We start from the raw sequence: 27167 nt of genomic DNA, 5'->3' as shown, positions 1-27167 counted from the left end.
CGTTTTCGCCCAGTCCGAGCTGCCTCATTTTGTATATTAGCCTATTATGTGGCACGGTGTCAAAGGCTTTAGAGAAGTCCAGATATACAAGATCAATAGATTCTCCCTGGTCCAGCTTAGAGCTTACTTCATCGTAGAAACTGATCAGATTTGTCTGACATGAGCGACCCTTCATGAATCCATGCTGGTGAGGAGTTATTCCCTTAATCTCCTTGAGGTACTCATCGATGGCGTCTCTCAGAATCCCCTCGAAAATTTTTCCCGTTACTGAAGTGAGACTTACTGGCCTGTAGTTACCAGGCTCACTTTTGCTCCCTTTTTTGTAAATTGGAACCACGTTGGCAATGCGCCAGTCCAATGGTACTACTCCGGTCTTGATAGTGTCAAGAAATATTAGGTATAGCGGCCTAGCTATCTCGTCACTTAGTTCCTTTAGTATCCTTGGGTGTAATCCATCTGGGCCCGGTGATTTATCAATTTTAGTTTTCTTTAGACGCTTCCGCACCTCCTCCTGCGTTAGGTATGAGATATTTTGTGAGGGGTTCGTTTTATTCCCCTGCATCTCGTGTGGCATTTCCTTTTCTTTGGTGAACACACTTGAGAAGAAACTGTTTATTAGATTTGCTTTCCCTTCGTCATCATCAATGATTTCTCCTGCATTGTTTTTTAAAGGGCCAGCGCTCTCCCTGCAAATCCTTTTGCTGTTTATGTAGTTGAAAAATAGCTTCGGGTTGTTTCTGCTCTCTTTTGCGATCCGTCTTTCTGCTTCCTCCTTGGCAGTTTTAATCGTATCTTTGCATATTTTGTTTTTTTCCCTGTATGATTTTAGCGCTTCTTCGCTGCCTTGTTGCTTTAGTAGTTTGAACGCTTTCTTCTTTTCGTTTATTGCCCCTCGTACCGTCTTGTCGAACCACATGGGTTTCCTTTTAGTTGAGTTTCTTTTATTTTTAAAGGGAATGGACTGCTCACATGAGGCGATTAGGATCCTTTTGAACTTTTCCCATTTTTCCTCCGTACTGATATTTTTGAAGATGTTGTCCCAATTAATGTTACCGATAGTAGTTCTAAGCTCATCAAATTTTGCTTTACTAAAGTTTAGTTTTTTTGCCACTCCCTGATAAGGCTTCCTATTGATTGACAGCTGGAAGTTGATTATATTGTGGTCGCTGTTCCCCAAGTGCCCCTCAACCTGCACCCCCTTTATACGTTCTGGTTTGTTGGTTAGTACTAGGTCCAGAACGGCCCTCCCTCTTGTTGGTTCCTGCACAAGTTGGTTCAGGTAATTGTCTTTAATTACTCTCAAGAACTTATCACCCCTGTGAGATTTGCAGGTTTCCTTCTCCCATGTTATATCTGGATAATTAAAGTCCCCCATGATAATTACTTCGCTGCGCTTTGACACCTCTTCTATCTGCCTTAGTAGTAAGTCTTCAGTTTCTTCTGTTGCTTTTGGTGGTCGATAGAAGACCCCTATCAGGATTTTGTTATTTTTTCCTCCCTGTATTTCTACCCACAGAGATTCCACCTGTTCGTCTCCTACCCCTATATCCTCCCGTAGCCTCGGCTTCAAGTTCGATTTGACGTACAGACATACCCCTCCCCCTTTCTGGTTCCTTCGGTCTCTTCTGAAGAGATTGTACCCCTGCAAATTCACCTCCCAATCGCACTTATCATCAAGCCATGTTTCAGTAATTCCGACCATATCATAACTTTCATCAGTCATTCTTGCTTCAAGCTCGCCCACTTTACCGATCAGACTTCGTGCATTCGTGATCATAGAATTTATTTCATTTTTTTTGTTTTTTAAATTTGTTTTGTTGCTATTCGTACTTATGGCTGATCTATGAGTTCTAACTGTACTAACCCCACCCCCTGCTCGTCCCCCATTCCCTTTGCTTGGACCCAGATCGCTAATTACACTGGCTACCCCACTATTTCTCATTTTACCCTCCCCCCCAGTCCCTAGTTTAAACACTCCTCCAGCCTTCTAGCCATCTTGTCCCCCAGCAAAGCTGCACCCTCCCCATTAAGATGCAGCCCGTCCCTACGGTAGAGCTTGTAGCCGACCGCAAAGTCAGCCCAGTTCTCCAGGAACCCAAATCCCTCCTTCTTGCACCAACTCCGGAGCCACTTGTTTACCTCCCTAAGGTCCTGCTGCCTTTCTAGTGTGGCTTTAGGTACAGGTAGTATTTCCGAGAAAACTACCCTGGAGGTCCGCGCCCTGAGCTTGGACCCTAAGTCCCTGAAATCATTTTTGAGGGCCCTCCATTGACCTCTAACTTGTTCATTGGTGCCAACGTGCACCATGACTGCTGGATCCTCACCAGCCCCTCCCAGTAATCTGTCAATCCGATCCGCGATGTGTCGAACTCGAGCGCCAGGAAGACAACACACCGTTCGACGATCCCGGTCTTTATGGCAGATTGCCCTCTCTGTCCCCCTAATAATTGAGTCCCCCACCACTAGAACCTGTCTAGCCTGTCCTGCGCTCCCCGTCCCCGTCTCACTGGAGCAGTCATCCCCCTGGCGTTCAGAGGGCATGTCGTGCTGCAGCGGTGCTGGCTCTGTAATGGCATCCCCCTCATCTGCCAATCTTGCAGACTTGTTGGGTTGTGCCAGTTCAGGACTAGCCTCCCTGGTTCTCTTCCCTCTATCCCTCCTTTTTTCTGTCACCCAGCTGACTGCCTGCTCCCCCTGCTCTTCCGTACTACCGTCCGCCCCCTCCTCTGCCCCAGCGAGTGCCTGCTCAGTGAGCACCAAACTCCTTTCCATGTTGTCAATGGCTCTCAGTGTTGCCAGTTGCCCATTTAGATCCAGAATTTGGGCTTCTAAATTTGCAACGTGCATGCATCTTGCGCAACAGTATGCACCCTCGATCGGCTGATCAAGGACCGCATACATTGCACAAGTAGCACACTGGATGACATTGCCAGGCATGGAGCTCATCCTAATGGGGATCTACAATTTACTTGTGGAAGTAGTGAAGATAGACTTGCTCACACTCCGCTCACACGCTGCCGCAACCGCTGACCCGCTGCCGCAACCGCTGTCCCGCTGCCGCAACCGCAGTCCCGCTGCCGCAACCGCTGACCCGCTGCCGCAACCGCTGACCCGCTGCCGCAACCCCTCACCCGCTGCCGCAACCCCTCACCCGCTGCCGCAACCCCTCACCCGCTGCCGCAACCCCTCACCCGCTGCCGCAACCCCTCACCCGCTGCTGCAACCCCTCACCCGCTGCCTCTCTCGCGCAACCTCTTACCCGCTGACACTTATGCGCAAGCAGTCAAAATTTTTTATTTTTTTTCCCCCTCACAAACACTTAGACCCCCAGACACACACACACACAGAAGACACAACTAACCAGATACACAGAAGACACACAGCTCACAAACACACACAGAGGTAGATACTCAGCTCCTCCGCTCCTCCTGGTGACGTCACCCGCTGTCCCGGCGGCCGCTCACTCTGCCCTCCTGTCTCAGCTGCTCCGCTGAACTCCTGGTGGCCTCTTGGCGCCGGCTGCTGCGCTCCGGTCACACTGGTCACTCCTGCCCCCGCACCTGCTTCGGCTGCCGCTGCCCCCGCACCTGCTTCGGCTGCCGCTGCCCCCGCACCTGCTTCGGCTGCCGCTGCCCCCGCACCTGCTTCGGCTGCTGAGCTGCTCCGCTGTCCCCTTCAGCTCCCCGCTCGCTCGTGCCTCCGTCTCGTGCCGCTACTCCTGGCGTCTGACGTCACTTCCGGGTAGGATCCAATGAAAAACACGCTTCTCCGCAACATTAAATTTCGTTCCTCAAGCACAATTACACAGCGGATATTTTCTGCTCCGCATAGATGAAAAATTACTAAAACTCATTCATGTAGCTGGGGTTTCAAAACGCTGCTGATTTTAGGCCGGGCATTCTGCAGCGTACCCGTCCCGCGTGAATATAGCGATTCAATTGAATCAAAGGCGTGAAACCTGCTGCAGATCTGCAGCAACATCCGCACCAAACGGATAGATTTTTGTTGATTTTTCTGCTGTGGAAAATCACCAGCAAATCTGCTATGTGTGAACAGACCCTTGAAGGGTTGGGGCTGCAGTTTGCAGAGTTCTCTACTCCTGTACTGTGTGGTACAGATTGACACCACTAGGGGGTGCTCAGTTCACATGTATGTATTCAGCTATGTGAGCTTCAAAATCTCTATGCAGTGAGCTCCCTCTAGTGGTGACTGTCAGGAAGCAGTAGGTACAGTATAGTTCCTAGTGTCCTGCATACTATAGGACCCGTAGCATATGGTCGGCCCAGCACTGTCCTCACAGATGGATCAAACACATTAAAAACAAAAAACTTTATTAGTGTTAGTATGGCACCGATAGGATGTTATGTATGTGAAATAATAACTTTTGCACCAAATGCACACCTGAGATCCACCTATGTCGCTGACGGTTTTGCTCTGTGTTTCGGTGACAGGTGCGCAGATCTCCTGCTTCGCCCCCAGCAGCTTCTCCTGGAGACAGGCCGCCTATGTAGACTCTTTCTGTTGGGCAGCCGTCCAGCAAAAGCACTTATCCCACAGCGACTCTGGGAACATCCCGCTGTGGCTCCACAAGGTAAGACTCCAGATCTCAGGTACGTGGAAGCCATCCGCTAAGAAGAACCGAGGCTCATCTGAATATTTCCATTTAATATATCAGCCGGAGATGTGAAAGAGAAATCTCTTAAGCCGAAGCAAGTCGAGCGCTGCGCCACTTCATGCTGAGCCGTCACCTCTCTTCATCACTCGCAGGGCTGAGCACTCCCTTCACTTACAGAGAGGCATTATGGACGCAGACCGCTGCCGGCTTCTGTGATGTACAGTGAGAGGGAGGAGGGCGGAGGAGCTGCACCCTCTCCATTACCTATTGTCAGTAGTGGACCCTATGTTCTCTATATGTAGGTGTTACCTGTCATTGCTGACAGGTCAGAATGGCGGTCTGATAGGTGTTTTCACTAAAGTATTGGATAGGTCATCAATAGTTGATCGGCAGGGATCCCCGCCAATCAGTTGATTGAAGTAACAGCAGCACTTGGATGAGTGCCGCAGTTCATACCAGGCATAGCACCTTACATTGTATAGTGGTTGTGCCTGGTATTGCAGCTCAGTCCTATTCATTTGATGTAGCTGCTCTCAGGCCACCTTAGGAATGAAGTGAAGTCAATGATCTGAGAAGAGATCAGAGCGCCATGTCCTCTTCAATCAGCTGATCAGTGGGGATCCCGAGTGGCAGACCTCCACCATCAACTATTGATGACCCATCCTGGAAATGCCCTTCAGGCCGCTTTCACACTGGCAACAAGATCTAGCGATTTTTCTCGCGATGCGGCAACACTACAAATCCCATGTATGTGAAGCCCACGCTTCCTGTGGGTTCTTTCACATTAGCGATGTTTTGTTGGCTGCTACATTGCGATAAAAAAAATTGCGGCATGGGCTATGCAGCCGCGATTTCCGATGTTTTGTAGCCCTTGTTACCCTATGGACCCTTCCTATGTGTTGCATCGGATCAGATGAAAACGTGGTTTTTGTGTGGTGTGATGCAACTTTTACAGTAGGAAGTCCTACTGTTTCCCCTAAGATAACCCCTAGCTGCATAGAACCCCCCCCCCCCTCAAACCATACATCACCTATCAGGCGCTGTCCGCTCTGCCGCACTTTTCCGAAGCTCCGGCACTCATCTGCAGTCTTCAGCCAGCACTTCCTGGTCAAGGGGTTCAAAAATCCCTCCTCCAGGAAGCACTGACTCTGATTGGTTCTCGAGCGCCACAACTCAGCCAATCACTGCAGCACTCGATGAACCAATCACAGCCTTCGCATTGAATGGCTATGATTTTTATTTTTTTTATTTCCACATTGCATAGAATAAGGCCAGCATAGGAATCATGCCAGGAAGAGCTGGGGACTAAGTAGCCTCAAATGCTTGCACTGTTAACATCCCTTCTTTTTGTTCGCCATTAGAAGGTGTCCCATCTACAATATTTTTTTCTCATACCGAGAGCAATAACATTTGGCTCCTGGAATGTGAGGGAAAAAAAAAAAATCACTTGGTCGTTAAGGGCCCGTCTACACTGGCACTTTCAGAAACGTTTCACATATGCAAAATCGTACAAGGAAAAAAGTATAAAAATGTCTGCATCTTTTGATGTCATATGTGCGGTATACGTTTTGATCCGTCGCTTTTTTTTACCTGAAAAAAAAACTTTCACTGTAAGCTCTTGTTTTTTCTTAATAAAGTTTTGCAATTCAACACTTTTTTTTTCTTGATCACAAAAAAGTATACGTTAAGCATATGGGAACATACAGCCATACGTTTACATAGACTGTCCATGACTGCAATGTTTAAAAAAAACTTTGTAAGACGAAAAAGTGTAATAGGCGGCACTTTTCGATCCCACAAAAAAAAAAAAACCGCACAGAAGTGCGTGCCTCGCTAAGCGTAGTCAAATGTTTGAATTACTTGACTATGTTTAACCCACTATAACCTATAGATCTGTGAGATACTATGTATTTATAGTGGGAGTAAAAATGTGTGCGTTTCCTGGATGACCCTATGCCAGTGTGGATGGGCCCTCAAAATAGGCGTCACACGAGCGGATGCGGATTTGCGTAACGAACGATGCATTTTTGCACGCGCATCAGCTTTTTTTTTACTGTACTTATTCTACATTTTCTTTTGCTCAGCCGCAATATGCAGGAAGAATACATGCATGTAAACAAACCCATTGAAATCGAGGGGTTCTATGCTCTGCGTATCGCGCATGCAAATTCTCCTAGCGCAAATATGCCGTGTGAACGGGGCCTAGCGAGTTAATAAACCATTTACACAACTTAAATGTACATTTATATGTAGTTTACATTAGTGCCTAGTAATATCTACCCATCCTGGGTCAGCCAAAATGAAAAAAAAATCCTGCGCCGCTTGGCATTAAAAGGTTAAATTCGTGTCATTTTTGAACGGCTATAGATGTAGTTCTGCAGTCATGACACTAGGTGGCAGTGTCTCACTCTTGCTTTGGGCTTTTTCAGTATTTTAGCTTCATCTTGGATTGATCATTTATATTTGATTGGTGGAGGATCTAACTATCAATTAAAGGGATTCTCCAACACTTCCAAAATGGTCCCAATAGCATAAAAAACCCCATTACTGTACTCGCCCTCTGAAGTGACTCTGGTCCAGCGCCGTCAATCTGATCACCTCCGCTCTGATCCCCACTAAAGGAAGTGACGTCACCTTCATCACTCACAGAGCCTCAGCAGTCATGTGACAAGTCCGCTGAGGCCAGCAATTGGCTGCAGCAGTCATGTGAGGGATTCTTTTCTGTAAGTGGAGGACTGAACTCCAGCACAGCCGTAAATGCAGACACCCCATTCTACATTTCATCGGGAATCCTGGAAATTAGAAGCCCCACCAACAGATATAAATGGTCTGTTCTAAGGATAGGCTATTAATATTTAAAGGCGTTATCCCAAAATTGTCTTTTATCACCTATCCAAACTTAATAGTTTACGAGAGGACGTAAACAAGGATTCCCGCTAAGACCCCCACTGATCCAGAGATAAGGGGTCATGGAGATAGAATGCAGTAGTGGGTAAACATGCAGTGTCGCCCCATTTATTTCACTGGGGTTAATGGAAATGGCTAAATACAAGCGCTTGCCTATCTCCACCATGACCTGATTGGAACGGCACCACACATGCTCAATCGCCACTTCGTTCAATATCCATGTCAGTATGGGGGGTGCGTTGACCCTACAATGAGGAAAAGAGGCGGGGACATGAACCCTGTTCTCGGGATCGGTGAAGGTGACATCCCCACTTATCAGACAGATGATAAAAGTCGATTTTGGAAAGAACCCTTTAAGTCCCTCTTGAAACATACACTACATATACCATACGGTTCACTATCCTATAAGAAAGTAGTGCCGTCTATAAGGTCTAGGTGAGCAAAGACTTTATGCTATGCGAATAGGTTATGAAATAAGCGTTTGTCTGCTTATCTGGCGCTGCTTATCTCCAGGAAACAACAAGATCAGGCAGGTCAGATTCTATCCACCAATGACTGACCCAATCCTTCCTGTGTGCTTGCAGTTCTTCCCGTACATCCTCCTCCTTGTGGCCATTCTCCTCTACCTGCCGTCCTTGTTCTGGAGATTTACTGCAGCTCCTCATCTCTGCTCAGACCTGAAATTTATCATGGAAGAGCTGGACAAGTCCTACAACAGAGCCATCAAAGCTGCCAACAGTAAAAGCAGCAAGAAAGAAAGTGCCGCCTCGCCAACACCGAGTGACAACTTATCGCAGAGGTAACTCCACAAAGGTCGCCTGCCCTGGCAACTAGAGAACGCCTCAAGGTCTTCCTATCTCTGATCTTTTCAAGTGGCGTTTGGGTCCAAAAGTCTGTGCTAATTAATTTAATAATATATATTTATGGTAGAATTCGGCATCCTGTAGTTTTCTTATATACACAGAGCTGCGGATTCCCTGCATAGCCATACAGTACATTGCTAAAATATTATCTGCCTGCAGCCACCACTAGAGGGAGCTCATGAGCTCGCCGCACAAAGATATATTGTGTTCTGTGGGCTAGTGCCCACGGCCGTATTTCTGCCGCGTTTTACGCGGCCGGAATCAGCTGCATTGTCCCGCAGCTATTAGGTTCTATTGAACCTAATAGCTCAATGTTCATGTTGCGGAATTCCACAGCGTGAAAAAAAACGCAACATGCTCTATGCCACGAGAATATGCGCGGCCGCCTTCTATTGTAGTCAATGGAAGTCGTCCGTGACGCTATACTTCCGCTGTAGCACAGTAGAAGTATTGCATTAATACGCGTCCCCGCCCACCGCCGGCCGCATCATCCGACACTGCCGGCGCGTCTTGCGCTGTACTGCGCATGCGTGCCGGCCCTCCGTGTAGGACGCGTACTGTGGATCCAGAGTGGTAAGCATGAGGGTTTTGGGGGCGTCTTGGCGGACTCCACTACGAAATTCTGCTGGAGGAGGCCGGCTGTGGGCATGAGGCCTATGGTGGCTGTATAAATCTATATGCAGTGAGCTCCCCCTAGTGGTGGCTGCAGGAAGCCAGAATTTTATTGCTGAACTCTATGGCTGTGTGGAGAGAAACGGGAGATTTGGAGCTATTACACAGGTATTACAAAGGTATATTATTAAATAAATCAGCATAAAACTCTAGATGTGCAGCTTAACCCCTTAATGACACAGCCCCCCTCCTTTTTTTCAGTTTTGGTTATTCTATCCCGCTTTCTAAAAATCCTATGTTATTTTTCCATCAACATGGCTGCCTGACATTTAATGTACCCTATGATGTACTGAGAAACGTTTTAGATTCTGTCAGCATTAGGAGGGTCTTGTTTTTCTGGAGTATGTACTATGGCACTTTCTCCTGTGGGTCGGTACACTTACGACGTTACCAAAGTGAGATATTTTTGTGCTGTACTACTTTTAGAATGTAAAATATCTAGGAAAAAAATAAATTTTACTAGCCACCATAACGTTTTTGTACTTCCGCTGATATAGTTGTGCGAGCGCTCGCTTTTTATGGCACGTCCTGTAGTTTCTGTTGTAACCATTTTTGAGTTCATATGATAGCTTTTTATTACAATTTTTTTCTTGGAGATGAGGTGACTAAAAAAAACTACAATTCTGGTGTTGTATATATTTCTATTGACGGCGTTCACCCTGCGGGATAATCATGCGTTGCTTTGATAGATCAGATGTTTACAGATTCAGCAATATCAAAAATGTTTTGGGGTGTTTTGTTTTTTTTTACCTTTTATGTTTTCTAATAATAAAACTTTTTTTTTTTTACTAATTTCTACAATTTTTTTAGTCCCCATAGGGGACTCGTCTGATCCTTTATTCACTATAATGCAATATCGTAGTATTGCACTATACTGCGTCCTGACAGGCAGTCTATCAAGATGTATTATAGGCATACCTTGATGGGCAATCAGTCATAGCTGCCCTTAGGGGCCTTCAGAATGTTCCACACTGCAATAGCAACCAAACAGCGCCTCGCCATCTCATCAGAATTAACAACAACATTTAAAGGGAACCTTCCGCCGGCTTGGAGCGCTATAAGCTAAGTTATGGTGCTTTTAGGGCAGGTTCCCCGCAGTGCAGTAAGGTATTTTGTATACCTACCTGCAGGGGCGTAACAAAAGGCTCAGGGGCCCTGATGCAAAAGGTGAGCTGGCCCCCCCCTCTATCTGTATCTGTACCCGTACCCATACCTAAACCATGCTGCACAGAGGCGTAACTTGAAGCTTCTGGGCCCCAATGCAAAACCTGTAACAGGGCCCCCAACTATAATGCTTTATTCATAGTACTGGGCTCTCTATATGGAGAAGAGAGGCCTTATGGGCCCCCTAAGGCTCCTGGGCCCGGGTGCAACCGCATCCCCTACATCCTCTATAGTTACGCCCCTGCCTACCCGCCTGCCGGTGTCCATGCTGTCAGACTCGATAGTCCCACTCCATACAAAGCCTGCATGCCCAGAACATAACTGTATGCCCGAGGATGCAAAGGTGTTGTCATAACTGGCTGGACAGTACTTTTTCCAACTGAGGACTCAATGGTAGCTAGCTGATCATCATGGGATTGCAGTTTTTTTTCCTCGTCCCTCAAAAATCTGTAAAAGTTAATCAAATTATATGTATCGTAACATGCACCAATACATACGGTACTATAGCTCATTCTGCAAAGAAACCAGCCTTGTCGGGAAAATATCCTTTACCCACACTAGTACGTCATGGGAACTAAATGGTTGTCTAATGTAATAGCACGTCAGGAGATGTACCTGCATGATCATCGCAGGGCTGCGGCTGCAACTAACAACTTGGGGCCCACTGCAATGGCTGGGATTAGACATAACTGATCACGACTATTAACCCCTTGCATGCTGTGGTCAATGCTGACCTTGCCTTTCAGTAGTTATCATTGTAATCAGACTGATCTGCAGAAAAAAGTTATGTCATTTATACCGCATGGAGAACACCTTAAAAAAAAGGGCAGAATTGATGTTTTTCATTGCATCTCCCCCAAAAATTACTAAAAGTTCTATAATACATTATATACACCCCAAAATACCCCAATAAAAACTACATCTCGCCTCGCAATAAGGAAACTTTCATATAGCTATGTTGATGGCAAAATAAAAAAGTTATGGCTTTTGAATAGAGATGAGCGAACGTACTCGGTAAGGGGATTTCGCAATCGAGCACCGCGATTTTCGAGTACTTCACTACTCGGGTGAAAAGTACTCGGGTGCGCTGTGGGGCGGGGGGTTGCAGATGGGAGTGGGGGGTAGCAGCGGGGAACAGGGGGGAGCCCTCTCTCTCCATCTCTCCCCCCCACTCCCCTCTGCAACCCCCCGCTCACCCACAACGCCCCCGAGTACTTTTCACCCGAGTAGTGAAGTACTCAAAAATCGCGGTGCTCGATTGCGAAATCGCCCTTACCGAGTACGTTCGCTCATCTCTACTTTTGAACAGTGGAGATAAAAAAAAAAGCCCCAAATTTTCCACATCCTTTAAGCGACCCCCCATTTCTGGGGACACAGTTCTGTACCAGGACCTGAGGAGGACGGGGTAGATTACCTGCAGCTGTTCTTCTATACTGTCCCTCTGATCTACTGGTTTCGTGTACCATTTGCAGCCATTCAAGTTGGCCAACGCAATGCTAGGACTACCTAATCCCCACAATGCATTGCTAGTGTTAGACTACTAATGCACTGTACTTGCTCCCTGATTGGCCAAAGCTGCTCATGTGATCAGCACTGGCCAGTCAGAGAGCAAAACAGGGGTCCCAAAGTGGCGGATTGGAGGGGCGGCAGTGAAGAACAACAGCAGGTAATGTACGCCCATCCTGTCTTAGAACAGACTTCTGTGCTGAAATCAGAGGGTCGCTTTAAGTAGCAAGCAAGCTTTAAAGGGTTAAAGAGTGGAGTAATTTTTTTTCTTTTCTTATATCATATTTCCTCCCATTGACTTGATTATTTTAGATCCTGGAACAGAAGACCCAGTAAAGGGGATGTAGTGCAATGTCTAATGAATATGATAAGTGAAAGCACTGACTACTGATTGGCTTCATTAGCATGTCTAATACTCATTTATCCGCAGCGCGTGGGAGATATCAGACGGACACTTCAAGTACCCATTTGTGGAACAGTATCTGAAGACAAAGAAGGTCTCTTACAATCTAATCACCAAGTACCTCATCTGCCGCTCCTTGACGCTGGTGATTATACTCTTGGCCTGTATCTACCTCGGCTACTACATCAGTCTCTTCTCCTTGACGGACGAGTTCAGCTGCAACATCCGCACCGGCATCCTGAAGAATGACACCACGCTCCCGTCCTTGATCCAGTGCAAGCTGATCGCGGTGGGAGTCTTCCGCTTGCTCAGTTACATTAACCTGATTGTCTACTGTCTCATCATGCCTTTTGTTCTCTACACCATGCTGGTCCCGTACAGGAAGCGCGCCAACGTCCTGACCGTCTACGAGGTGCTTCCCACCTTCAACATTCACCAGTGTCACTCCAAGACGTACGACGACCTCTGCATCTTCCTTCTGTTCTTGGAAGAAAACGTAAGCGAGCTGAAATCTTACAAATTCCTCAAGGTGCTGGAGAACTTAAAGAACACGGGAGAAGACTTTGACACCATGCAGCTTCTGACAACGTTGGGGACTGTGAAGACAGACGCGGTCGATGGGAAGCAAACGGCGTTCAAAACCGCAACTCAGCCGCCGGAAGGGTCAAACTCTACTGAGCTTAAAGGTAAATTTTAGATTTGCCTTCCATAGCGCTGTGGGAGGGACTGCCGATTTACAGCTGATCACATCCCTTTAATCCTTGCGCCGTTACTTGAGATTTGTATTAACCCTTTCCAATCCAATTTGTATCCTGGTTTTCCTAGGGGGCTTACTCTTTTTCTGCTGTTATACAACGGCGCTATCTGCTGGCTGAACCCAGTACTGCATGAGGTGACACATTGGATAGGCTCCGACAGCAGAGAGGCTGGCAATATACAGTAAGAGAACCCCGACGGACATCTTCCAACATCGGAGCTTTACAGCCTTAAATCAGAATGTCTTTAGACGGCAGACAGTGGATTGGAAAGGGTTAACCCTTTCACTTTCAAAACAGTTACCACACTTTTGACAAACCCAAATAAAACCTGAATAAAGAAAAAATCATACCCTTATTTTTTCTGAAAGTGGAAACCCAGCACATTTTGAAAACGCCATTTGGCACGTTACAGTCGTAGGCGTCTTCATGCAACTTTACATCAAAGCAATCCATGCATAAAAAATTCATGTTTTGGCATCAAAGTCTGACGTGAGCAGAATCAGAGACGCACAACACCTCCCAAACGTCAAAATTCAAGATGCACAGAGTTTGTGTCTGCATCATGCCTTCCAACCATTCCACTTGTGGTGGGGCAGTCCTAATTTTTGGGCGCTGTACCAATTTCAACTGTATCGGTGTCCTCAGGAATACAATCAGGGGCATACATAAGAAGGGAGGAGAAACTTAACGTGTGCTGCTGCAGAGACAGACTTCTCCTTCTGTCTCTTGCTCTCACTCCCTGCGCTGGACAGCAGGAGACGGGGAGGGGTTGGGCTCCGCACTGCATGGAGTCACGATCTGACCTGTGGCAGCATGAGTTAAAGTTAGTCCTCTGTGGCTGGAGTATTGAGAGGAAGCTGCGGACTGCGGGGGGCACAGAGGGGTACTGATAGTTTGAGGGGACACAGGGGCACTATTAGTTTAAGGGAGCAAAAAGGGACGCTATTAGTTGGAAATACTCAGGGAACGATCATTTTGTGGGGACACAGAGATATTATTACTTTGAGGAACTCAAAGGGGCAGTATTAGTTTGAAGGGCCACGAAGAAGCACTATTAGTTTGAGAGACTCGGAGTGGTGCTTATTTTGACACTATTAGTTTGAAGGGGCGGAGAGGGGCACTATTAGTTTTGGGAGACTTGGAGGAGCACTATTAATTTGAGGGGGTACAGAGGGGCACAGTTTGAACGATCACTCATTTTTAGGTAGTACAGAGGGGTATTGTTACTTTGAGCTCAGGGAGGCACTACTAGTTTACATGGACACACAGGGGCACTGTTTGAAAGGGCACTATTAGTTTGAGGGGCACTATTTTGAGGGGCTGTTAGTTTGATGGCACATAGATGAATTCTATTAATTTGGGGGAGCACAGAGGAGCACTATTAGATTGGGGAAACACAGAGGGGTACTATTACTTTCCGGGGGCACGGTTTGACAGGGTACTATTAGTTTGAGGGACTTTAGGAGGCACTATGTTAGGGGATGCAGATGGTTATTATTACTTTGAGGGGCTCAGAGGGACACTAATAGTTTGAGGGGACACTGTTTTGAAATCACACGGATGAGCACTATTAGTTTGTGGGACTCAGATGGGCACTATCATTTTGAGAGACCTCAGAGGGAGTATATTATACTGATGGGCTCAAAGGGGCTCTATTAGTTTGAGGGAGTACAGAAGGGTACGATTAGTTTGAGGGACTTAGTATGGCACTATTCATTTGAGCTCAAAGGGGTACTATAGCTCAGAAAGTCATTAATTTAAGGGGGCACAGAGTGACACTGTAGCAAGAAAGGTCATTACTTGAGGGGCAGAGTTGCAGATTGTCCCTATTTTCCTTCTTTGGCATATTATATAATCCCCAGAACTGAAAAGACCTAAAATCTCTGTGATCCTGATTCAGAGTAAATAAAGTTTGCTCCGGCATAGGAGGTAAAAAAAAAAAATCGAAAAAAAAAATCGTTGTCTCCCATCAATTGGTAAAGAGGGGTGATAACATTAAGAAAGTTCCCGTGTCCCTTCTCCCTGGAGTCACTGCTGGCTATATAGGGAAGAGTTGAGAGTAACAGGCTGGGATCCTCTCCCTGCTCTCTATTGTGACTCCTTCTCCACTACACCGACACAGAACTAGGAAGTAAGACTTTACATGCTGGTTCAAACCCAATCTGCACCTAAAATATGAAGTATAAAGTTTTTCTATTATGTTGTGTTCTTTTCTTCATAGATGTCACCACAAATGACGGCGTGAAGACGTCTACCGACGATAAGAAAGTCAGGCAGAGACTCCTAGATTCATCATGCTGATCAACGCCTCGACCTCTCCAATAATGTTTACAGCAGCCGCTCCAAGTATTCATCACGTGGGCAGACAGCTGGTCCATAGCCACTGCCGAAATATTACTTCTCAGGTCTTACTGGCAAGGGGACATAAGAAGAAGTAATGTGAAGCTGTTCCTTCAAGACAGCAATATGCTGCTTCTGTCCGGAGACTGTTTACGATATTATTATAAGCTGTCAATCATACTACTACGGACTGACCAGTTTTGCCTTTTAGGTATTTAGTGCCTCAAAGTAAAAAAAAAAAAGTAAAATCAACAGTGGATGTCAAAAAAACTGAAAAACTGGGTAAAAACTGGTAAAACCGTATAATAAGTGTTTTTAGGATGTTTTTAAGTTTATGTTGAAATATTTTTGTTAAAAAAATAGCACTGAACCTGTCCTGCTGAAATTTTTTGTCTTATATACACCTAGGTCTCTAATTGGCTCTCCTCCGGAAGGAAGCTGCCTCTAGTGCCACCTATAGGTGGTCACCATGTGAAAGATATCAAAGTCTAGGACCGATAGTCTTTTGGAGTTGTTCCCCATCATCAGCACAGAGCAGGGTTCTGGTTGGCTGTGTGATATGCCATGGGATAGCCTCTAGGTGGCACTAAAGAGTCAGCTTTTTTCCTTCTGGATAAGAGCAATTTTGCATACTTTTTCCCAGCGAGCATTGCTCCGTATTAACTGGATCTCCCCAAGGAATACCTGTGTCTTCCAAGAATCAATCAATGCACTTATAATAGACGTGTCTCTAACTGACCAGACCCTATGCTGCAGTAGGAAAGGTTTTATTTCTTTGCGCATCTAAATACCCTCTGATCCTCTAGACAAACCTCACTGAAGATGTCAGACGTTGACACTATAGGGGTCCGTCAGCCAGAATCCCCACTGATCACTTGAATGAAGCATCGCTGGTGCTCCCATGGCGTTATGGCCATGTTTGATCTTTTTTTGCTGCAGTAAACTGGATGTAGCAGAGCTGAATTTGGCTCTTAAAGGGGTTATCCGGGACTAGGATATTGATATTCATCAATATCTGATCGGTGGGGGTCCACCAACTCAGTTTGAAGAGGCAATGATTTTTGATGGAGCGCAGTTGCCTGTTAACAGCGCTGTTCATTTTGTAGTGGCCATGCCTGGTATAGCAGCTCAATTCCATTCAATGAGCTGCACATAGGTCACATGATGAATATATAGATGTCACTGGCTAGAGAAGAACCCGCAGCACTCACCTAAGCACCGTGGCCTTTTTAAACAGCTGATTGGCGGTGGGCTCAGGCAGCGGATTGCCATCTATCCTGGGATTAGATCATGAATATTTTAGTCTTGGAGAGCCCCTTAAAGGGGTTAAGAGTCTTATTGAAGGTGGTCTAGGACAAAGCTAATATGTACACATATTTCATAGAGACCATTATAACATCTTTTTAATGGTTGGAGCTTCGGACTCGCTGCTTCCCACCACATACTGTAGTTGTTGAGTTAAACAATGACATTCTAGCTGCCCACAACCGCCACTAGGGGGCAACATTGCATACAGATTTTCATAGCAGTTATTGAACTAATGCTTCCCTTGCTAGAAGAGGGGGTGGGTTCTTGGTATAAGGAAACAACCTATCCCTCTTAGTTCATCCTATAGAGTACCCTGTTTTAGCAGTTATGGGGGTTCATAAGCAATCAAAACACCCCTAAAGCAACGTTGTTGACAAATACTTGTTGCTTTACATCTCCCTGTAACTTATTTGCTTACTTTCTGTATTCTGTGCTCCAGGCGAGTGATAACCCCGCCATTAAATATGGATACAGATCCGTCTTGGAGCAGCATATTAAGTGTCCCCCTTCAGGGCACCTGTATACATTATATCTCATGTATTGTGCCTGTAGCTGGCAGCTTCATACCGCTAGCTTTGTACATGGCACTGTTTGATGCTATGACTATATAATGAAGGCAGATGGAGATTTTTGGTGTCTAACTCTCCCTAATAAATAAGTAATGCGCTGACTTTACGGCCCGAACCGTAAAACGGGGAATTGTCTGTAAAAGCGTTATCGCCGTGTGAGATATTACAGATACGCAATATGAGTCCGGCCATAGTTCTCTCCCCACTACTGCGTAGATAGATGGGCAACCTGTTCCTAGCATCGGTGTATGCTATGAATATCCCAGACCCCATAAGCCGTGCTGGCACCCTGCAGGCGCTAATATATATGCAAACCTTATTGTAATACATTTAGTTTGCATTATTGCTCTATTTATTATACTTTACATGGGACGTTCTTAGTGTATATTTGCCACGATCAGATGGGTCCCAACATTAAACATTGTACCTTTTACGACCCGCGATTCCCGTCTTTTTAGGTCTTCAGATCTGTTTAGAATCTCCGTCTCTAATTTGCACCAGAAAACACTAGAAAAAGAAGTGCTGCAAGCCAGTTTGTATAAGGAGAACACATGCTCAGAGGAAATGGGGAGGATGCTTGCTGCAGAAAGCTACCTCCCAGCCAGAGATAGGCTTGTGAGAAGGATGGGGGATGTAAAATGTAGAGAATTTAGGACTCGCATGGACTTATTTTTTCACATTTTTTCACATTTTGGACTGCAATATGGACAGAAAGGGCTGAGGAAGAGGAATATAACCTAATCAGTGTTGCTGGTATCTTTTATTTGTATTGAGTGTTGCTTTAGTGGTCGCTGTTTCTGTAACCACTGATCCTTCTTGGCATCTTCTGATTTCTAGTGTTAGATGTGCACTTCAGATGGGCTTTCTATGGATATAATGTGAACTAGTGTTAGTTTGTAGTGTTTCTTTTGTTTTAAGGATAAAACTTTTAGGGCACCTGGTGAAGCGAATAGTATATCTTGAGAAGCCTGTTGACTTAGGAGTTAGGCCGGTTTAAGACGGCCACATCCATATTATGGCTGCAACACCCGGAACCAGTAGCTCATCTCAAGCAAACTTATATAAACATGGGACCGCAGCACGTTTCTGATGGATGCACCACTTGCCACTTAGCTGAGCTTCTACACTGCCCTACACTGCTGCTTTCCATCCTTGGAGATGTAGTTTCATTCTACATGAAGCTTTTAACACTACATTATGTACAATCTACCAATCTACATGGTTCATACAGTCTTAAAAAGTACTCTGGTACTCCATAGAGTGTCATGGCCTCTTTGGTTCAGGGTTTAGTAGGAGTTCGATCATTCAAGATGGCTGCTAGAATTTTCCGACTAATCACACAGTGCATTGGTAGTGTTAGACTACCAATGCAATACACTTGCTCTTTGATTAGCCAGCACTGCTCACATGATCAGCTCTGACCAATATACAGTGTACATTGCATAGCTATAAGATTACAGTAGCCATCTTGGACAACGGAAAACGGGGCCGTGAACTGGTGGATCGGAGGAACCAACGGCAGGTTATATAACTCCTTCCCTCTTCCGGTCTTGGGTCACTTTAAGGATTTGTCTCACTAAGACAACCCCTTTTTCATATACCCTATTAGGGCATATAGATGTCATCAAGGGGGCTAGTTCATTTGGGCCTCAACCCCACTTTGGAACCCACCCATCCATGTAGTACTCGGACGACCACTTCTGTGGATGGCCAGCATATAATACTTCAGTTACTGCGCAGAAATTACTCCAGCAAGAACAACGGCTCTGCAGGGATCTCAGGAGACATATCTCTGACAATCACCCAACCACTCAGCTGGCTTAATTTCTAAAAACCCTTTAATGCTATTACTGGGAATCTGCACAATCCAGAAGTTATTTGTAGTCATTTTTGAAGTTTGGTAACTTTCCTCTAACAATTTGTTAGTGTGGAGCATTCAGTCCGGAGCAGACCCCCGCTGCTGACCAACAGCGCAGAAGTGACAATCGCTCCATAGAATGGTGGATAATACCCAAAAAACTCCATTGTCCATGAACAGTCAGGGACGTGCGGTCTTTGTGCTTCTCGGTTGCTGGAGATTACCTGAATATATAGAGCTGTGTACATCATGAGCACGGGGTAATCGGGCAAAAAGATTATTTCTTCGCTTGACCCATTTACTGTAATTGTACGTATTTCTTTACTAGCTTACATATATGGAAATTTCCACCTGTGTGATTGGTGTTTGTTCTTGCAGGAGCAATGACTAGTGGTAATCTTACAGTATGTACCGTTTATAGGTCAGACAGCTATTGGTAGATCAATATAAGGTATAATAAAAGCATCTGTCAGGTCTCCTCTCTGAGGGAAGCATTGAATGGTTAGACGCTGAGCGCAAATATATGTATATAGTTGTCAGTGATTTGATTCAGTATTTCATGCAATAAGTTGTTTACCTGCTACTAGAATTCATTGAAGAAGCCCATGAATTCCTCTTTCCCCACTCACTGATAGAAATAAGCCTGTGAGTCCTTCTTTCCCTACCCACTTATGGAGAAAGCCTGTGAGTCCTGCTTTCCCTACCCACTTATAGAGAAAGCCTGTGAGTCCTGCTTCCCCCTCTATACTTATAGAGAAAGCCTGTGAGTCTTGTTTGCCCTGCCCACTTATGGAGAAAGCCTGTGAGTCCTGCTTTCCCTACCCACTTATGGAGAAAGCCTGTGAGTCCTGCTTCCCCCTGTATACTTATAGAGAAAGCGTGTGAGTCCTGCTTTCCCTACCCACTTATGGAGAAAGTCTGTGAGTCCTGCTTTCCCTACCCACTTATGGAGAAAGCCTGTGAGTCCTGCTTCCCCCTGTATACTTATAGAGAAAGCCTGTGAGTCCTGTTTGCCCTGCCCACTTATGGAGAAAGCCTGTGAGTCCTGCTTCCCCCTGTATACTTATAGAGAAAGCCTGTGAGTCCTGTTTGCCCCGCCCACTTATTGAGAAAGCCTGTGAGTCCTGTTTGCCCTGCCCACTTATGGAGAAAGCCTGTTAGTCCTGTTTGCTCCGCCCACTTATGGAGAAAGCCTGTGACTCTTGCTTCCCCCTGTATACTTATAGAGAAAGCCTGTGAGTCCTGTTTGCCCCACCCACTTATGGAGAAAGCCTGTTAGTCCTGTTTGCTCCACCCACTTATGGAGAAAGCCTGTGACTCTTGCTTCCCCCTGTATACTTATAGAGAAAGCCTGTGAGTCCTGTTTGCCCCACCCACCGACAGTCTATGAGCCCTGCTTTGGAGTCAGGAAGGAATTTTTTTCCACAAAATGGGGAAAATTGGCTTCTACCTCATTGTTTTTTTTTGCCTTCTTCTGGATCAACATTGGGGTGTAATAGGCTGAATTGGATAAATGTGTATATTTACTATGCTACCTCTCCCCCCACATCCTACCCACACACACTTGTAGAGAAAGAATATGAGTTTGTATATAGGTGGGCTGACAATCCATGCTTGTGGATGGGGGAGGCAGGACTCACAGGCTTTCTCTAAAGTCCTAGCAGTCGAACAGCATTTTGCATGAAATTACTGAATCGCATCATAGGAAGCTTCATATTTCTGAGCGCAGTATCTCCACCTCTATCCTATGCTGCCCTTGGTTAGTAGATTAGGTAGAACTACTTTAAGGGGGGTTCGTGGTCTTTTAGAACATAAGGCACGTATGACAGCTGAAGATGACCCCATGGCACTGATGTAAAGAGTAGGAATAATAGTGTGTGAAGTGTCATCTCCTGTAGGACCGTTGCAGGGCCGGCTGCTTCCTCCGGTGTTACCCATTGCTGAAGCTTTGGATGTCTCCAAAGAGAACCTGTTAGCCTGTCTGTTATACTGAAGACTTGAATTCTCCAAGAAATAGCAGGTCTGGACAGAGGCACACTAGAATCTCTTGAGCCTCGATGAAAAGTCTAACAGGGCCCCTTACCTACCATGTGCTATGTATAATACTGGTGTCTTCTTATGGGATGAAGGTTCTTCTTGACCCCCTAAGGCTCCGGGGCCCCGTTGCGACTGCTACCCCTGCTGCATCCCCTGTAGGTACGCCCGTCTCTGCAGTGTCTTATTTTTTAAGAACTCTCTGTTATGTAGTTCCTCTATTATTCCTCCTGGTATTGTATGATTACATTTACAACTAGATGTTGACACTCCTCTAGTTAGAGACAAGCAAACTTTTCAAAAGTTATATTCTGCTGAACAGGAAGAACAAGGAAAACACCGTGCAGGCACATCCGATAAATCACACACCAAGTGTTCAATACTCGTTTTAGGGAGTTTTCTGAACTTCCAGTTGGCCGCAGTGAATTGCCGGAGGCTTGTGTTGTCACCAAGACAAGCTTTTCGGAATGTTTAACCAGATTTGGGGTTCTGCAGGTTTGGTTTGCTCATTTCTACCCCTTGTAGATATACTAATATCATCAGTAGTGTTTGAAAAATGCCAGACTGTGTTGCAACACGAAACTTAATGCAAATTATAAAACCCAGTTGTCAATTTCTTCATACATTTTTCAGGAGGAATAACAGAGGAATGTCACTACCAAGCAAAAAAAATCCTACAGAATTGTTATTTTTGTGGGGGAATGTCAAGTATTCACTAAAGCAGACCTGTCACCACAGCTGATAGTCCTGCGAAAGGGTTTGCAGACGTGTAATTTGTCATAAAATTGCAGTATATAGAGTTACAATTTATAAAACAGCAAAAAAAGAGCGTTGTAAAGAAGATGAAACACAAAGGAATGTCAAGTATGGCCTTACACTTTTTTCTATACCTTACTCTGCCTTACTGAGGAGCAAGTGCCTTCAGTTGGTGACTAAGATGAGCAATAATGAGCTGTTCCAAAAACATGATTTTCTGCTTTCTTAAAACGCGTTTCGGTGTAAAAAATGTGGTTCATCATAAATCTAAAAGCCAGTCTGCTTTGGCTGTACAGTGTCTTCCGTGATACTTCCTCTCGGTAAAGACAGACGAGAATCTTGTCTTTCTTCTTCCTACCTTCCCTTGTTTTGCATGTGTTTTTATCTGGAAGCTTTATAACATCTTGTGCTATCGCCTATTATTTTGTTGGAAGGTATTTAAATGGGTTGTCTGGAACTTTTTAAGGTGATCGGCACATCGCTGGGGATGCCAAGTGGCAGGTCCGCAGTGATTAACTATCGATAACTTATCCTGAGGATAGGCCATCAATAGGCTTTGTCCGGAAAACCCTTTTGAAATCAGTTGTATGACATTATGAAAACATGGCTGCTTGCTTCTAGATAGACTACAGTGGTTTTCCATGACTTGTGTCTTCAGTGGGGCTGAGCTGCAATACCTGAACCATGAGAAGAGTGGCGCTGGTTCTGTAAGAAAGCAGCCATGTTTTTTAGCCCTTTTAAGTAGGTATGTATTTTCACCCAAAAAGGAAGTCAAAAGATTGTCAACCTAACTGAACTTTTTGCTACTATCTACCACTTTTGTCAGCAATAATGCCATAATTGTTCATTATGTGTATCTGCTTATTTTAGTGTATGCACTGCAAATTACAAAGCACTTCAACAGAGTCTGACCAAGGAATTTTTTTGGTTTCTACCTCCATGAACGTTTTTGTCTTCTTCTGGATCAACACTGTAGTATAATGGACTGAACTGGATGGACGTGTCTTCATACAACCTTACACACTATGTTGCCCTGGGCAGTCTGACAGTTTTATACTGTAATTTTCTCTTTAGACATTTAGTATGTGTTTGCAATAAATTATGTCGCACCCCCAAACTGAATATTGTTGGATACAAATATGCAAGAATTGACTGTTCAATGCATTGTAAATATGGCGCATGTCTCGGGACTATTTTATACTTTGTATTTATGCTTAAACCATCTGTGTTAGATTTAGAAAAGCCCTTCATGTCTTCTGCAGTGGAAAGAATTCCTAGTGGCTAATCCTTTATATGTAGCAGTGGGTGATAGGACAGTAGTCAACCAGACAGCAAGACAATTCATTTCTAGGCAACCTCAACTCATGCCTACCAGCTGCCCCATGGGATGAGCATAGACTTATGTCTTAACCCCTTTAGTGGCACGCCCGGAAAATCTTCGGGGCTTGCTGCACTGACCATGCAGTTAAACAATGGAAGTTTTCCGTGGACAGCTCTAGTGCTGAAATGTGTAGAGCACTGAGCAGTCATCTGGAATCTTCCGGGGTTTAACTGCATGGTCAGTGCAGCAACCCCCGAAGATTTTCCGGGCGTGCCACTTAAGGGGTTAATACATAAGTGCTCTATTTTCTTGCGCAGTTGCGCACATATTGAACTAAATAACTTAATTGCCCCTTTCAATGAATGGGAGCATGGTAGTTTTTTGCGTACACAAATGCGCACCATTTTGTGTGCGCAAAAAGTACAGTAGAACACACAGATGCGCGACGCACATTGCACATAGTCACGCCCGCGTGACACAGTCTGTAGGGCTCCTTCACATGGGCAAATGCACATGCTTTAGCACAACGTATTTGTTCTATGAACGAGGTTGATTTGCAAGCATATCGGCACATTTTAATGTAACTTTTGCGCATGCAGGGCGTGTTCATCTGCTCTGTGGTCCACATATAGATGGATTTGAGTGCAGAATTTTCTGGGTCCTTAGGGCTCCTTCAAACGAGTGTATGTGCAATTGTACACGGTCGATTTGCACACTTATCTGTGCACAGTTCTGTACTTTTTGTGCACACAGGGCCTGTTCCTATGTGCAGACCCTCACATCTAAAGTGTTTTTTTTTTCACTGAATTGTGCAGCGTATTGCACATTTATTTGCACGCATATTGAGTTTGCATTTGCGCACCTACCATAGACACGTCCTATTTTGTTTTAGTGTGCGTGAAATACAGAAATAAGAACAAACCCGTTGAAGTCAATGGGCTTTATCCTCTCTGTATTGAGCCCTTAGGTGTGTAATAATTCTGCACTGTATGAAAGCATCCTAATAAGCCGCATCCTTCGGGAACGTTTTTTATGCTGTATTCATAAAGTGCTGCTACACAAAAGTGTGCTACTACTGCGCTGGAAACCCCCCACACTCTTACCGCTCTTCCAATGCCTCTTACTTATGGTATGTGTATATCTGTATGCTGCGTATATTCTACACAGACTGATGTATCTATTGAGCGTGTACAATGATCTGCAGCTGTTGCAGAACGTACAACTCCCAGCATGCCTGCTGTGAGAACATGCTGGGCGTTGTTGTTGCAAGCGCTGGAGCTCCTCAGGGTTTCCGATCTTCCTGTAATGAGTTTTCCACTGAGAGAACATCTGCGGCGTAATAAAAAGAAACTTCTTGTACCGGCCTGTTCTCTCATTCTCCACTTCTGCGTAGGCTGGCCTTTAGAGAGAGGGCCTCGGACCGCTCAAGAGGATTTTTAATTCCAGAGTCTTAAAACGTAATTTTCTTCAAGAGCTGCATAACAAAAGTGCCACTTTACCAGTTTAATAAGTGGGTGGTAAGGTGGTTGTTCTGAGGACACAATGGTGGACGATGATCTTTCTCTAGGACACATCTAAGCCGAATGCTTCCACTCTTTGGACACTTTTCTTAGGGGCTGTTTACCTTTTCGCCATCCATCAAGCGTATGCAGTATGTTATAATATAAAAAAGTATTGGCTTGCTGTACCCATAGACCAGAACAACACTGCTTGCTTTGGACTACGGTTGACCTCCCTTAACCTCTTAGTGATCAAGCCTGTTTGCACCTTAATGACCAGGCCAGATTTTGGAAATTTGATGTGTCACTTTTAACAGAAAATAACTTGGTTTTGCATATCCAGGTGATTCTGACATTGTTTCTTTTTGCCACATTTTGTACTTCATTTAGGTGGTAAAAATAGACCGATTAGAATTTGTGTATATTTATTAAAAGCGCCAAGATTGAAAACATTTTGAAAAAATTGTCATTTTTTTCACATTTTCAACTGCAATACGCAAACATACTCTGCACATTTTTGATGAAACATATATTTCCATCTGTTTTCTTTATTCTGGAAGCACATTTGTAAAACTTTAGGTTTTAATACCATTAAGACGTACAAATTTAACATTACTTATTAAAATTTTGAGGAACATTTTTGATTTCCTGCACCAAGCCAAGATTGCAAAGGCTCATAGGTGTCAGAATAATAGATACCCCCACAAATGACCACTATTTTAAAAAATGTACCCCTTACAGAGATTCTGTCATAAAAAAAAATCTATACTTACCTATTCCTCCCCAGGCAGTCTTCTTACCAGATCTTCTCACCAATCTTTTCCTGGCTCCTGCAGTCCCCCGAGTCACGTGACCTCCAGCCAGTTGTTTCTTTATATTTCCTGTGATGTAGCGTACATTCTCAGCATTCTGCTTCCTGCAGGTCAGTGTACCCAGTCACCACTGATATAGCATTCACTGCCTAGCAGGGAATGCTGAATCAGCAGCAGCCTGGTTTAGTGCGCTGGCACGGGCTATTGCCACAACTGCGCATGCGCGGTGTCTCGACGTGAGTATTTGTATACTATAAGAATACTCGTGGCGAGACCCCAGGCTAAAGCAGGCTGCCAAGGATTCAGCATTCCCTGCTAGGCAGTGAATGCTACGTCACTCGTGGTATTCACTGCGCTGCAGGAAGTAAACTGTTGTGAATGGATGCTACATAACAGCAAGAAGAGGATCTGGCCGGCTGGAGGTGAGATGAGTCGGGGAACTGGAGGAGTCAGGAGAAGATGGGTGAGAAGAAGATGCGGTAGGAAGGCTGCCTGTAATGGAATGGGTAAGTATTGAATTTTTTTTTCTAATGACAGAACCCCTTTAATATATTCACTGAGCGGTGTCAGCAGTATTTTGACCCCACAGTTTCTTTTCAGGGAAAAAACACAATTTCATATATTTGCAAATATTTTATTTTAAAGACAGGTTTTGTACCCCAAAATGGATGCCCCTGTTTGTCCTGTGTTCAGAAACATACCCGTTGTGGCCCTAATCTTATGTGTCTGTGCACAAGGGGGCCCAAACCGAAAGGAGCAGCTGGTGGCTTTTTGAACAGAAATTTTGCTTGAAGGTGATTTAGGCCCCATTGCCCACTTGTAGAGCCCTTGAACGGCCAAAACGATAGAGAACCCCCACAAATGACCCCATTTTGAAAACTAGACCCCTTAACGAATTCATCTAGGTGTGTACAGCATATCTTGACCCCATCCTTTTTGAATGAATTTAAGCAAAGCAGAAGGAAAAAAATAAGAGTTTCATTTTTTGGCAATTGTATCATTTTAAAAACTGTTTTTTTTTGTGTAGCACACATATGAATGAAGTCTTTCCCCCCAAAATGGATACTCCGGTTTGCCCTGTATTCAGAAACATACCCATTGTGGCCCCAATCTGCTTACTGGACACATCACTAGGCCTGCAATGGAGGGAACAACCAACTGAAGGCATCAAGCTGCCAAAACGATAAACCGCCCCCACAAGTGACCCCATTTTGAAATCTAGACTCCCACAGCCGATGTATCTAGGTGTGGACTGAGCATTCTAAACCTACAATTTTTTTGCAAAAATTATTATAAAGCAGGTGAAAAATACATTTTCTTTTTTTTTTAATTACACATATGGCACTTTCAAGACAGTTTTCTTTGTTTCAAGCAGGAAAAACTCAGGAGATGCACCCAACATTGTATAACACTCGTTCTTCTGTGTTTAGCCCCAATCTACTTATCGGACACACGGGTAGGCCTATAATGGAGGGAACACCCATTGGATTTCAGGGCACAGCTGAATAAATTTCAGGCCCCACTTGTGCAGAAAAAAAAATAAAGAATTGGTAAGGTGTGCTGGCCCTCTAAGAGCGCACCCGCATGGGTGCATGCCCTCTGGGCTGCCGTCAGTGAACAGACACTGGAGCAAGTGCTTGCTGAAGACAAATGCAGGATTTGTATTATGGCCGCCTGGTGGGGTAAGCCGGCAGCTACGGCTCCAAATTGTAACAGATTCATTTTGAAAAACATTGCGAGGCGACTGTGGTCAATTATAGCCAAGTCAGGCACAATACTTGC

At 45.0% G+C, this 27167-nt stretch overlaps 1 protein-coding gene across 1 annotated transcript in view; it reads left to right on the top strand.

The window, feature by feature from the left end:
• The window catches only part of PANX1 (pannexin 1), a 61977-nt gene extending 37544 nt beyond the window's left edge, over positions 1 to 24433 (top strand). Inside the window, exons 2-5 of the mRNA XM_066586856.1 lie at positions 4452 to 4591; positions 8107 to 8321; positions 12158 to 12816; positions 15110 to 24433. Of these exons, the coding sequence (XP_066442953.1) occupies positions 4452 to 4591; positions 8107 to 8321; positions 12158 to 12816; positions 15110 to 15189 (1094 nt within the window). The 3' untranslated portion in view covers positions 15190 to 24433. The remainder of the gene's footprint in view (positions 1 to 4451; positions 4592 to 8106; positions 8322 to 12157; positions 12817 to 15109) is intronic.
• Positions 24434 to 27167: the final 2734 nt, after the last annotated feature.

The sequence above is a fragment of the Eleutherodactylus coqui genome, chromosome 1 (genome assembly GCF_035609145.1).
Source record: "Eleutherodactylus coqui strain aEleCoq1 chromosome 1, aEleCoq1.hap1, whole genome shotgun sequence".
Classification (NCBI taxonomy): Eukaryota; Metazoa; Chordata; class Amphibia; order Anura; family Eleutherodactylidae; genus Eleutherodactylus; species Eleutherodactylus coqui.
Note: the sequence above shows the minus strand (reverse complement) of the source record. Positions and strands in the feature narration are given on the sequence as shown.